Here is a 15,150-nt window from a genome sequence, read left to right as displayed (position 1 = left end):
ATATCATAGGGGTAAAATGTAGATTTTGGCTTATATCTCTGAAACCAAAGCATTTAGAACAAATCTGACATGGGGGTAAAATTGTTTATCATGTCAAGATCTATTTGCCCTAAAATTTTCAGATGAATGGGAGAACCCATTGTTGGGTTGCTGCCCCTAAATTGGTAATTTTAAGAAAATTTTGCCGTTTTTATACGACCGCAAAAATTGAAAATTTTTTGGTTGTATATTGGTATCACGTTGGCGTCAGCGTCATCGTCGTCATCGTCCAAATACTTTTGGTTTTCGAACTATAACTTTAGTTTAAGTAAATAGAAATGTAAACACAAGGTTTATGACCACAAAAGGAAGGTCGGGATTGATTTTGGAAGTTTTGGTCCCAACAGTTTAGGAATTAGGGGCCAAAAAGGGCCCAAATAAGCATTTTCTTGGTTTTCACACTATAACTTTAGTTTAAGTAAATAGAAATCTATGAAGTTTTGACACAAGGTTTATGACCTCAAAAGGAAGGTTGGGATTGATTTTGGGAGTTTTGGTTCCAACTGATTAGGAATTAGGGGCCAAAAAAGGGCTTAAATAAGCATTATTCTTGGTTTTTGCACAATTACTTAAGTATAAGTAAATAGGACTCAATGAAATTTAAACACAAGGTTTATGAACACAAAAGGAAGCTTGGGATTGATTTTGGGAGTTGAGATCCCAAGAGTTTAGGAATCAGGGGCCAAAAAGGGGCCAAAATAAGCATTTTTCTTGGTTTTCGCACCATAACTTTAGTAAAAGTAAATAGAAATCTATGAAATTCAAACACAAGGTTTATGACTATAAAAGAAAGGTTGTGATTGATTTTGGGAGTGTTGGTCCCAACAGTTTAGGAATAAGGGCCCAAAGGGTCCAAAATTAAACTTTGTTTGATGTCATCAAAAATTGAATAATTGGGGTTCTTTGATATGCCGAATCTTACTGTGTGTGTAGATTCTTAATTTTTGGTCTGGTTTTCTCATTTCAGATTTCATAAATAAAAATAAAATTTCTTCCAACATTTTTTTGAGAGGATTAACATTCAACAGCATAGTGAATTGCTCAAAGGCAAAACACAAATTTTAAGTTTATTAGACCACATTCATTCTGTGTCAGAAACCTATGCTGTGTCAAATATTTAATTCAAATTTAGAGCTGAATCCAGCTTGAATGTTGTGTCCATACTTGCCCCAACTGTTCAGGGTTCAAACTCTGCGGTCGTATAAAGCTGAGCCTTGTGGAGCATCTGGGTGTTTATTAACTTGAATATTATTATAGATAGAGATAAACTGTAAACAGCAATAATGTTCAGCAAAGTAAGATCTACAAATAAGTCATCATGACCAAAATGGTCAGTTGACCCCTTAAGGAGTAATTGCCCTTTATAGTCAATTTTTAACAATTTTTTGTAAATTTTTTTTATCTTTTGAAAAACTCTTCTCCTCTGAAACTACGAAGACAAATTTATCCAAACTTGTCCACAATCATTATTAGGATATCTAGTTTTAAAAATGTGTCAGATGACCCCGCCTGCACACCAAGATGGCTGACATGGCTTAAAATAGTACCAAAGCATTAAGAGCAAATCTGCTGTGGTTAAAATTGTTCATTAGGTTAAGATCTATCTGCCTTGAAATTTTCAGACCAATCGGGCGACTTGTTGTTGGGTTGCTGCCCCTGAATTGGTCATTTTAAGAAAATTTTGCAGCTTTTGGTTATTATCTTGAATATTATAATAGATAGAGATAAACTGTAAACAGCAATAATGTACAGCAAAGTAAGAGCTACAAATAAGTCAACATGACCAAAGTGGTCAATTGACCCCTTAAGGAGTTATTGCCCTTTATAGTCATTTTTGTCGAGCCTGCAACTTTTGTTGCAGAAAGCTCGACATAGGGATAGTGATCCGGCGGCGGCGGCGGCGGCGGCGTTAGCTAACTTCTTAATAGCTTTATATTTTAGAAGGTGGAAGACCTGGATGCTTCATACTTTGTATATAGATGCCTCATGTTACGAAGTTTCCGTCAGTCACATGTCAAATGTCCTTGACCTCATTTTCATGGTTCAGTGACTACTTGAAAAAAAAGTTCAGATTTTTTGTAATGTTGAATTCTCTCGTATTATAAGTAATAGGATAACTATATTTCATATGTGCGTACCTCGCAAGGTCCTCATGTCTGTCAGACAGTTTTCACTTGACCTCGACCTCATTTCATGGATCAGTGAACAAGGTTAAGTTTTGGTGGTCAAGTCCATATCTCAGATACTATAAGCAATAGGGCTAGTATATTCGGTGTATGGAAGGACTGTAAGGTGTACATGTCCAACTGGCAGGTGTCATCTGACCTTGACCTCATTTTCATGGTTCAGTGGTTATAGTTAAATTTTTGTGTTTTGGTCTGTTTTTTTTCATACTATATGCAATAGGTCTACTATATTTGTTGTATGGAATAATTGTAAGGTGTACATGTCTAGCGGGCAGATGTCATGTGACCTTGACCTCATTTTCATGGTTCAGTGGTTATAGTTAAATTTTTGTGTTTTGGTCTGTTTTTTCATACTATATGCAATAGGTCTACTATATTTGTTGTATGGAATGATTGTAAGGTGTACCTGTCTAGCGGGCAGATGTCATGTGACCTTGTCCTCATTTTCATGGTTCAGTGGTTATAGTTAAATTTTTGTGTTTTGGTCTGTTTTTTTCATACTATATGCAATAGGTCTACTATATTTGTTGTATGGAATGATTGTAAGGTGTACATGTCTAGCGGGCAGATGTCATGTGACCTTGACCTCATTTTCATGGTTCAGTGGTCAAAGTTCAGTTTTTGAGTTTTGGTCTTTTTATCTAATACTATATGCCATAGGTCAACTATATTTGGTGTATGGAAATATTTTATGATCTTTATGTCAGTAGCGCAGGTTTCTTTTGACCGTGACCTCATTTTCAAGGTTCATTGCACAGTGTTAAGTTTTTGTTTTTTGGTCTATTTTTCTTAAACTATAAGTAATAGGTCAACTATATATGTTGTATAGAAGCATTGTTAGCTGTACATGTCTGTCTGGCATGGTTCATCTGACCTTGACCTCATTTTCATGGTTCATTGGTCTTTGTTTAGTTATCTTTGTTAATGTTAAGTTTATGAGACAGTTAGAATAAAGCTTTATACTTAGGACTATCAACATAATATCAATGATTAGTATAGAAGGCGAGACATTTCAGCGTGTGCACTCTTGTTATACGATTTTCATAATTTTATACAATTTTTATAAATTTTTACAAAATATTTTCCACTGTCACATTCTTGGCCAAGTTCATTATAGATAGAGATAATTGTTAGCAGCAAGATTGTTTAGTAAAGTAAGATCTACAAACACATCACTAACACCAAAACACAATTTTTGTCATGAAGCTGTTTAATATGCACATAAACCAAGGTGAGCGACACAGGTTCTTTAGAGCTTCTAGTTCTGTATGTTTGCAAAATATTTAGTTGTTCTACACAAAAAATTTACTTCAATACTTGTTGTTAATGAAGTTTTGTTTTCAAACATCAATATCAGTTATAATGACACAGTCCTATTACATTTCTTACTTGCCACAGACAGTGCCATTCATGGTGTAGCTTTATTTAATTTTTTTAGTTTATCATAAGTATTCTCTGTTTATACTCAAGCTGTTAGTCAGTTGTGATATGTTTCATTAAGTATCTGGATGAAAATCTATAAAAAAAATTGTGTTGTGAGGGAAAAATTACCAGTGGTTTTAAAATTAAATCAATTAAAATACTTGTTTCACCTTAGGAATGATGTTATTTTGTTATTCAGATAAACAGTGTTCATCTTTTTTAAGAACAGAAGATCAAAGACTTTTTTTAAATGCATAAGAAATAGTTTTCAAGACAAGGTGAGGGGTAACCAAGTGTATACTGGCTCATTGTTGAAATTGGGTCACCCTTTTGTTTTACTTGGTAATTAAATTTTAATGTATTGATTGTATCCCTGAAATATCAGTGCCACCATAATACCTGATTTAATTCTGTTTTCAATACTTAATAATGCTGATGGTATGCTATAAATTGCTGATCACTACAACTTGGTCAAGTTTCAACCCAAATTATCGACTTCCTGCTACAAATTAAAAAAAACTAGCTGACTCAGTATTTTTTTATTCAGTTTGATAGATTAAATCTGTTTGGATTATCTTATGATAGGACAGTACAGTATAATTCTGTTTAAAATATAATTCTGTCAGCGACCTTGAATTTGATAAGATTATAAACAATTAGTTTCCTAAAATACAATATACATTGTCCTTGATGTTCCTTGACCTTTTGGTTAAATACATGGCTGAACAGGTGAAAAATACATTTAACCAAGGTTAAATACCATTTAATGATTAAAGGCATGAACTGCAATTTTACATGCCAAGTTTTAACCTACAGTTATATACATGCTTAAGAAGATGTTAAATGACTGTTTTTGTCATGGTTAAGTATGTTTCTCCATATGATCATTGAATATTGTAGAGTACATTTGGTAATGATACATACATTATTAAGGCTTGAGAAATTGATTTTGTACACAGACCCTTAATATATATAAGAGATATAAGAAGATATGGTAAAAAAACGTATGAGTGACAATGAGACAACTCTCCATCCATGTCACAATTTGTAAAAGTAAACCATTATAGTTACATTTATGTCTGCCCATAGATAGCGTCCATTTCCCAACTCCTTACTAGTAAATATTAACTGGCTATTAAACAGTTTAAACCACGAAGAGAGCCACAGTGAATATCAAAATCATAAGATGAAAATAAGATTAAATAAAGATATCTTATGTATAACTACTTGCGAGTGAAATTTAACTTATACAAAACATGTACTTGATAAAGCAGTACCAATATTAAGCAGCCAAAGATTTATTTTTTTTTCATCTTTATTTTTGAGAGTCAAAGGCAATTGCAAGCTGAGAGCAGCTACCTGCATTTTCATGCATACACATGCCAATTTTTACCTGTCCTAGGTTGATAATATGCATTCTCATGCACATTTTTTCATTGGGATATCTACATGAAAAGAGACCTAATTAAGATTACATCAATTCGATATAGGTGAAATTAATAAAGAGTCCTCAAAATTATAGATGACTGGACATACACTTTGGATATGATGTTGGGTATAAATGAATGAGACAGCAACCATACAAAACACAACTTAAACAGGGAAACAAACAATCATACATATCAGTTGTACATGCTCAAATTTGTTTTGAGACTAGGTTAATAGAAGGTTATACTCAGTTTGCAGTTTAAACAGAAGTTATTTTCAGATTATGTTTCTTTATATGTATAAGTCATTCTTGTTGAAAGCTGATCTTTACATTAAAAGACATGAACAATTAAATATTGTATGTTAAAGAAGCTGATGGAATTCATTACTATGAGAATATAAATCGCATAAACCTATAATAAAATGGATATTAAATGGTTTTAATGTTGTTTTCACATTGGTATCAATTAACCTAGAATCTGGTATCATGAGGACTTTTAATGGACAAAATAAGGTTAATAAAAATAAGATGGTATTTCTAATTAGTTAGAGGTTGGTTTGCCATAGAATGATTTTTCTGATAATTTCTGTAAACTATTTCTCCATAGGATAACTACCTCTGGTGGCCTTGATAATATATAAAAACACTTTTGTATGGGTACCTGGTAATTAAAAGTAGATATAGAAACAAACTACCTGTTTGATTATTTTATATTGATGTACTGATATTTTATCAATTTTATGGAACACAAGAATGCTTTAATAGATAGATTTCAAGTGCACATGTACTATTTTTTATCTAGTTTCAAACAGGATATATATTTATATAAAAGAATTGTAGTTTGGCCAACTTGTTTAACATTAAAGAAAATTTGGCAGCTCAGGGATGTATATCTTGGTATTTGAACCTATAAATTGGACAGAGGTAACAGGAATGTTGCTTTAAATGGCCATCCATCCTAGCAAGCTGTTTTCAAACTGAATTCCATGTAATACAATGTATTCAGATGTCATTTAATTGAAATACAAAGGAAATTGGAAAGGTATCCTTAATTCTATCTGGATATAAACTGAATACATGAAGGTCTACATTCAGTCAGAAATTTTACTTGAAAATTGGTATTTTGTATCTTATATTTGAAGTGTTCATTATATCTAATGCTGATATTCCTACTAGCATATAGCATCACAGAGTTTTGCTTGGGTAAAAATCATAAAATTGTGCAGGCCCATAGCCAGGTTGTAGGGATTATTAAGGGTCATGGTGATCTGACTTAAATAGACAAACTTTGATCTAGAACAAATGTTAAAAATAGTAGGTAAAAATATTTTTGGTTCAAAGGACTAATCCCAATTACCTCCCCCCCCCCTTTTTATCCCTCTCCCTCCCCCCTCTTAAGGCTAAGGGTGTGTGATGTGTCAATGTAGGATTACATATCTTTGCAATCTGTGACTTTATAATTTGAACTTCTATAGCTTATTAAGTTGTATGGGTTTAGCTTATTCCTTAATTCAAGGGAGATAGTTTGGCCCTGCACCTTAAGTTTGTAGTAGTAGTAGTTAACATGTTGAAAGTTTTGCCATTTTAATTTCAACTTATGCATTACACCTTATGCATTACACTATCTATTTTTCATACAGACAAGATATAACTCTGTACTCGTATTTTGTTTCTATTTCCAGGCTGCAACAAGAGAGGTTGAGAAAGATTTCCAGTCAGTTTACTCCAGATTAGTGTTATGTAAAACATACAGGTAAATGGACGTTCAGAAAAAAATAATTATTGTTGCTCTTCTTCTATTTTCTTAAGAATTAAAACATTGGCATTTTTTAGTATTTTAGAGGAGATTTTTATTCTTTCTGAATTGGCTAACATAATTATATTAGGTTGATTCTTGATTTTATTTTTTTTATACATATGCTAAGCATAAAGCATTTACTGTTTTAGGTATTTCCCTATACTGCTGAAAAGAGTTACTCACAAACCTCTATTAGCATATTGAGCAAGTTAGATTTAGTAATAACAGAAATGCCTTATTCCTCAAAGACAATAGGAATTTAATTTATTGTGATACGATTGCTTTTAAGCAATCTGTAGACTTATACCATTGACTCAGGGCCTGGAAGATGCCCTCACGTCAACCGTTTTATTCTAAACACCAAGGAACATCTCAGATTCTTGAGATTGTCTTGCTTTAAATGGTATAAAAAACAAAAGGATTCAATTTAAACAACTGTACTATAATGTTCTTCTCATAATCTTCATGTTTCGATATTTCCCTTGACATGTATCCGTGTTTTTTACAACACTGAAAATCAGAATTAAGCAGTATTTATATTTAGTGTTTTTATAAATTTAGAAACACGTCAGAGAGAATTCCCCAGTTTTGATAACATAGAGTTCTCTGAATTCCGATCGATAAATCTATTTCTGTCATATAAGAAATGAAGTGGAGTTTTCTTATATGTCACTGTTCTGAAACTGATATTTGATATTGCACTTCCATCAAGAAATAGAGGTCTTTTAATTAACATTTATTGTACGTCCAGATACTAGTGATGAATGGAAATTCATATGACATTTGGCACTTGGTGAGTGATAAATCAGATGACATATTTGTATAACTTGTGCATTTACATTACAGATTGGATGCTGATGGAAAAGTCTTAACACCAGAAGAGATTTTGTACAGAGTAAGTATTTTACCCATTGGATTGGATTTTTTAAGGAAACAGTTAATTTTAACTGTCAGTAATCCTCACCCGAAGAATCACACAATTTCTTATATTTATGAATTTATTTTTTTAGAAAGCCTCCTTTTTAAAGGTCAATGTTTCAGATCTACACTGACTTCAAGATGAAGAACATCAACTTATACCATTTTCTCTGTTTTGGATTTTTGTCAAGTTCAAAGCACAAATAATTTTAAAATTAAATATCTGTGTCACATCTTTTTCATACAAAAGTTAAAATATACTTGATCATAGTTGAAGTGACCATAATACATTGACAAACATGGACACCTAGAAAAAATGTTGTAGATTTGAAGTAAAGTTACCATTGAGACAGAAAATATTTTCAACATTATATGATTTCAGGCTGTACAAGCAGTGAATGTATCCCATGATGCTTGCCATGCACAGATGGATGTTAAATTTAGGTCACTCGTTTGTTGTGGACTAAAGTAAGTTTAGCTAAAAATTAAGACCAGGAATATATGTGACATATGCGTTTTGGTCATCTTTGAAAACTTTTGCAGCAAATTTTGTTTACCGAAATATAATTTGGAAGTTCAACTTAACAAAAAAATAAAGAGTTTAATAACATGACATCAATTACTGAAAGATCAATAATGTCAATGGGACCAAACAGTCAAAAATCTAAAAATATGTATTAAAACAATACCATAAGGGAGCTTATCTCAGACTGATAATTGGATAATAGCACTTTATATTTAGTATCATAGTTTCATCTTCCATCCTATTTAAAATTTTTGTTTTTTTTTTGTTTGTTTAAATCTATAAATTAAAAAAAAAAAACTATTTTCATCCTAGATTTTAACCTCATTCATTTTACACATTATCCTTTAGAGATTACTGGTACTTTTAAACAGAAAGTATTAAAATAAACTTGTAGATTCATTCATTTTCAGTTTATACATATTTTAGTGGAATAATTGGGAACAAAGAACCACAATTTAAAACATCCGACAAAATACAAATTTCCCTTTCACTTGAAATCCTAATTTGTGAAAACCACAAAATCAAAAAAAGAAATCAAAGGCATGACATGAAAATCTAGCAATATTTCAAATATATTTGCAGTGAACAGGTCCTACACCTTTGGTTAGAAACATTGTGTTCGTGTGTTGATATCGTTGAGAAGTGGTATCATCCTTGGTCATTTATGAGAAGTCCGGGATGGGTTCAGATCAAATGTGAATTAAGGTAAGTCTGGTTTCCTGTCAATTGAACTGGTTCCATGTTCCTGCATGGTTGTTAGATGTTGTAGTTGATGTTGTTTGCCTGTTTGGTTTTAGGTGCATGCAACAAAACAGAAAAAAAAAATCTTTATTTTTTTTTAACATAAGTAAAATTATTTGCAGTTATTTGAAAAAAAATATATCATGAAAAAAGTAAATGATTAATAAGGTTTTATATCTCAAATCATGTAATTTGATTTTCTTTGCTTTGTTTTGCAGTGTATTTTGATAAGTAGTTAATAAAAATGACATAAGTGAAGGCAGTTATGATGTAGAATTATCGTGACATAATTACTCTGTTGTAATGTTATTCTGACATCATTTTGGCTTCAGAAAGCATCACGAGGTAGTATCATGAGATATGATCACGTGCCATGTATCATACTGTGACACACTTCTGAATTATTATAACTGGAAGGCATATTTCTGGTGATCTTAATGATTTCAGCTGCTGTTAATTGTTAGTTTTTGCATTATTTTGATTTAACCATAATAATACCCTTCATTGGAAACTTTTGATGAAAGGCCAAATTAAATAACCAAATTCCTGAGATTTAAATGAAATGCCATAATCATTTGATAAGGCATCACTGCTCCTCAAGTTAACAAAACAAATAAGGTATGTAAACTGCATTACTAACTCAATATGCTTTTTCTTTCTGAAAGTCTTTCCTATAAAAAATTGCTTTGTTTATTTAAGGTGATGGTTTTTAGCTTATATGCAGTCAAATATTTTGGGAAATATTCACTGTAAAACAGGATTGAACTTCATTCATGCTAAGTATTTTTTAACTTGAAACAAAGATAAATTCTGCAAATTTCTTATGAAAAATCACAATTTTTTAAGGGGTAATTCGGGAGGGGGATGGTGGTACCCCCCTCCCCACCCCCATTTTGGGCAGTGTTAATATTAACCTAATAATATTATAGTAGTTATTTCATATTTTGCCTTAGCACAAGAGTACAACATATCTAACAAAAGCAATTCACATTTAGTTTTTCTAGATTTCAGACCACTTGTTCTTTATTTTCTAAAAGACCAACTATGATATTGTATTTGACTGACTGCGAAAGACTGTTGCTGTAAATTGAGTAGGACTTATAATATGAAGAGTATACATGGTTTGTATTGTAGGCTTCTGTCACAGTTTGCATTTAATTTATCAAGAAACTGGGAACTTGGAATAAAAAAGAAAGCCAAAAAAGATGTAACTGATTCAGTCCAGGATATCTTGATAAAGCATCATCTCTTCAGCTGGGAAATTTAATTGTTTAAAATGACTTGACAAGTTGTAGAATATGGAACATTTTCACTTTACTTGGCAATGTAGGATCTATAGTTGATCAACAAGACTCATTTCTACCAGAAATACAGTTTTACACTGACATTTCTTATGTTCCATGAATAGGTTTCTGTAAAAGAACTAAAGAAAAGAAAATAGCAGGTTAAATAAAACATTGATCCAGCTTCTGAAAAGTTAAACTTCATTTTTTATCAGATGAACTTTGACAATAATTCTGTTGGCCTTAACACTAATACAGTATATTTATAGTTAATCATATGATGGCCCCCCTGAAGCCAAATCTACTTGACATATAAAATTAAAAGTGCATTGTCTAATTATACCAGATTGATTTTGCTGCCAAATTACATTCACAGTATAATTTGTATGAAGATGTAATTGTTTTTCTGTTTTGTTTATCCTTTGTTTATGTTGTTATGTTATATATGTTGTATTTATTTTATTTCTTATGTTTTGAGACGTGTAAAAAGGTTATAGGTATTAATTTAGAAAAAACCTGATTCTTGTAATATGTGTATCCATCCACAGCCGCATGCTATAGTATATGTGTTTATATTATTTTTTTCATAATTGTTATAGAATTTAAATGGTACTAAAGCTAATTATTACATATCTTTACACATAGTAGTTTTTTTGCATGGAGATTGAATTCTTTTAAACATTTATTAAAGCCGTTTTGTAAGTTTCTGTATTAACTTAATTTAAGCTCAATGTAAACAAGTACTATTTAAGGGTGTATAGTTCCATTTTCTTTATGAAATGTTTATTTACTTTTATTTGTATACTGAATTATACTGTGAATAGATGTGTTATTGTATCAGAACCCATTTAATTAGAATAAAAAGTAATTTTAACAACTGTTTGGTAAGAGCAAAAGGTTGTTCAGAAAAATTCACATGTTGACATAAATTATATTTCATTACCAGTATTTAATTTAATTTTTATAAGTTCTCTGTCAATATGACTTCATTTATACCTTCTTTATAAATATTTATTTATATATATATAAACTCCTGCTCAGTTGTTGTTGTGAGTAACATGTGTTTTTGTTACAGACTGTTGTCACAGTTACCATTCAGCCTCAGTTTGGAGAAAGAAATCCCACAATTCTCTACTCCACATGTCAAACAACTTAGATCAGGAGTTAGGGATATGCTAATAAAACATCATCTGTTCAGTTGGGATTTATAGAAACAGAATTTTAAGGGGGGAATGTACATAGTCATACAGCTTTAATTGACATTATAAGGAAGTAGTTAAATGTAACGCTCTCTGTGACATGTATAATTCCAGTTGTCTTGTTTTTTTTATTTACCAAATTATTTTTACGCCAAAAACTGGTCTTTATTAAAGTTGTTTATCAAATCATTGAATTAAACACTTATTTTCAAGGAAGTAAGAGCTTACAGAAATTCCTATTTTCACTGTTAACAAGATTATCTATTTTAGACCCCCCACCTCATGTGTAGAGGGCATATAGTATTAACCATACCAAACTTTTGTCATTTCGGTGATTTGAAATCAAAAAGTTGTTCAGAGGTGTTATTATATGGCCACAAAAAAAATTTTGTGATCGTATAATGGTATGATGTCATTGTCTGCGTCGTTCAAAGACACATTGGTTTCACGAACAATAACTTTAGTTTAAGTGAAAAGATCTTAATGAAATTTTTTCAGAAGGTTCAATACCACAAAAGAAAGGTTTGGATTGATTTTGGGGATGATGATCCCAACCATTTAGGAATAAGGGGCCCAAAAGGGGCCAAAAACAAGCATTTTTCTAGTTTCAGGTTAATAACTTGTGTATAAGTATTTCTATTGCTCTGAAATTGTACCACACTGTTTAAAACCACAAGAAGAAGGTTTGGATTCATTTTAGGGGTTATTGGGCCAAAGTAAATTAGGAATTAAGGGCCAAAAATCATCTGCTCCAGTTTTGTCTCAACAAAAACATAATTAAGTTCTCAGTTTTGTCACATAAGACACCCTTTAAATCCTTGAATGTATAATTGCCAGTTTATGTCGATGGATTATGTAACTTTCATATGAAATTAAAGAAATACTCATTGAACAGTTAGGTTTCAGGCAGGGGCATTCTTGTTGTACCAACATATCTAGTTTCTACATTTATTTATTGTTGAATAAAATCCAGAAATCAATTTTGTCAGCGTGCTGCTACACTTTGAGTATATTGTTCTTTGAATGAAGAAAAAGAGTCTGTTTCTATGCAGTTCAGGTAGCTTGTGTATTGAAATAACCTTGTTAATTTTTTTATCATGTGTGTTATTCTCTTTTTTCGTGGGGATTATTTTACTTAGGGTTGTGACTTGTGAGGTTGTGTGTTATCTCCCTTATTCAACATGATGGATAACAATGTTTATATGCATTTAGTCTTATTGTTATTGTTATGTTTGCAACTTAGGTAAAAAAATATTTAGTATTATTAAAATATGCAAAATAAAAGAAATGAACATGCATTGAAAACTTGGAAATATTTGTGGAGTCCAAAACATTTGCATTTTTTTTTAAATCACTACATACAAGGAAATGAGGCAGTAAAAGGATAAGAACATTTTGTGATGGCTTTAAGTGTTGTTTATTTGTTCTCTTTATATTGTATAATTGTATCATGCTTTGCATAATAATTGAGATCCAATCGGATTGAAATACAAATTATGTGTCCATGCTTTGCTTACAAGGATCTAACAACAATCTGTTCTGATATTTATTACATCAGCACATGAAATTTCTCCTTACAAAATTTTGGGGAATAAAACTAGAGGATTCTGAATGGTCTTTAAAACAGAAAGTAGAACAGAGCCAAGTCATTGTTTAAAAAAAATATTGCGTGAGGAGGATAAAACCATATTTCCAAATGATCTTTAAAACAGAAAGTACCCGGTAGAACAGAGCCAAGTCCTTGTGAGCAAACACAGAATGTGTTTCAATCATATCAGATCTACTACAGTACATTAATTTGTAGTACATAGGTACTTACTAAAGTTGGTGTAACTACATACCTACTTAATCATATTATTTTGTAAGAACTCAGTATATATCATGTAAATTGTACACTTCTACATAGAATATTATCAAAATAGTGCTTGGGATAACAGCTATTTCATATTAATTTGGTCATAGTGAAATTATGAACAGGATTTTCTACAGGATTTGTAATTGGAATGATTCATTTATATTTGTAATAAATAACGTAGTTAAAGCCAAATTGTATTGACCAAATAGAAAAAACATTGTCCAAAATGAACATTAGCATGATATTGTAATATTTATCCTATTTTATATTTTCCAGGTTATTATCCCAGTTTTCCTTCAATCTATCAATGGACTGGGAAATCCCCAAACAAACAATTACAACTTTCAAACCTTTCAAGGATGGTGTAAAAGATATGTTAGTTAAACATCATTTGTTTAGTTGGGATTTATAGATTACTCAATAGAATACAAATCATTACATTATCCTAGTTGTCAAATTCATTAAGACATTTTTCTTTTCTCTCTTTCATAAAAAAATTCATAGTTAACTACACTTGATTGTTAAAGACAAGTGAAAAGTAGCTAATCAGAAATATTGTTTGACTTGTTTGCCAAAATGTTGTAAACAGCAGCATCAATTTAAATTCACAATGAAATACTCCTATGTGAACTGTCTCTTCTGTATAATTGGTATTCAGTTTCTTCTTTAATGTATCTATATTCATCAGACTTGAAATTATACATTTTACATAAGATTACATGTACCTTTCTTGATCTAGAGCCTCTTAGTTTAAAAAATGCTGTCATATTTGTCCTATAAGATGTTCTAAAAGTGTTACCAAAGTCACTTATTATTAGTATGCATGTTAATTTATTTCATCATTTATCTTTATAAAATCAGAGTAGTGATCTGTGATAAAAGAGAGCTATTCCTTTGTCCGCCCTCCCCCTTAATTGCTACTCATCAAACATTCCATGGTATATAAACTGCTTCCCAAAACATTCCATTCATACATTTTTATCTCTTATTGTAGTATTAGTGATGCCAACACTGTTTATCTTCCATACAATAAAACATTGTCAATTATGAAATGTGGATTGACCCTGGTCATTTGATAATCATTGTTTTAATTTATTTTGGGGAAACAATTCTCTTTTTCTGAAGAAAATGAATTCATCAATGTAAAGATATTTTAATGATTTATCACAATTTGAAAATAGTTAAATCATTCTGACCTACATTTCATGGTTAATTGGTTATAGTCAAAAATGAGTTTGGTCAATTAATTAAAACTCAAAGTGGTATTCAATGAAATTACAACCCTTATTATTCACTGTAACCTATATTTACATGATTGTTTAATCTTTATCTTACTGTAGGAACACATGGAGTTCTTAGGCAAAATTTTACCTTTATATGACATTTCTATAGTTCGTCATCACCTAGTTTTTATTCTTGAATGACTTTGGTTTATAAGTTCTTTTCAGATATGATAATGTTTTGATGTATAAACGTTTTGGATTGTCAATAATATGTAGAGATAGAAGGTATTTATTTAAGTCATCTGAGTGGTCAGTCATGTAGTACATGGGCTAAATCTTTGTGGTTTATTTTATACAATAATTCATTTATCTTTTCACTGTATTATAAATATTCACTGTATAGAAAGGTAAAGGATGCACAATTCACACACTAATTATAGCAGATTAAGTTATTTATATACAATAGTAAATACACTTGTACTAACTAAGTATATTGATAGAAACTGAAAACAAAACTGGAATATGTCTTTT

At 30.9% G+C, this 15,150-nt stretch overlaps 1 protein-coding gene across 3 annotated transcripts in view; it reads left to right on the top strand.

Moving 5' to 3' along the window:
- The window catches only part of LOC143045790 (small G protein signaling modulator 3 homolog), a 35,896-nt gene extending 21,785 nt beyond the window's left edge, over nucleotides 1–14,111 (top strand). Inside the window, exons 16-20 of one of the 3 annotated variants that reach the window (XM_076218544.1) lie at nucleotides 6,759–6,829; nucleotides 7,721–7,769; nucleotides 8,175–8,260; nucleotides 8,901–9,023; nucleotides 13,673–14,111. In XM_076218544.1, coding sequence (XP_076074659.1) covers nucleotides 6,759–6,829; nucleotides 7,721–7,769; nucleotides 8,175–8,260; nucleotides 8,901–9,023; nucleotides 13,673–13,808 — 465 coding nt within the window. In that variant the 3' untranslated portion in view covers nucleotides 13,809–14,111. Of the gene's footprint in view, nucleotides 1–6,758; nucleotides 6,830–7,720; nucleotides 7,770–8,174; nucleotides 8,261–8,900; nucleotides 9,024–10,193 lie in introns of all 3 variants that reach the window. The other 2 variants (XM_076218543.1, XM_076218545.1) reach the window with 2 other exon arrangements.
- The last annotated feature ends 1,039 nt before the right edge of the window (nucleotides 14,112–15,150 follow it).

Source organism: Mytilus galloprovincialis, chromosome 9, assembly GCF_965363235.1.
Source record: "Mytilus galloprovincialis chromosome 9, xbMytGall1.hap1.1, whole genome shotgun sequence".
NCBI classification, from domain to species: Eukaryota; Metazoa; Mollusca; class Bivalvia; order Mytilida; family Mytilidae; genus Mytilus; species Mytilus galloprovincialis.
This window is presented reverse-complemented; position numbering and strand designations above follow the sequence as displayed.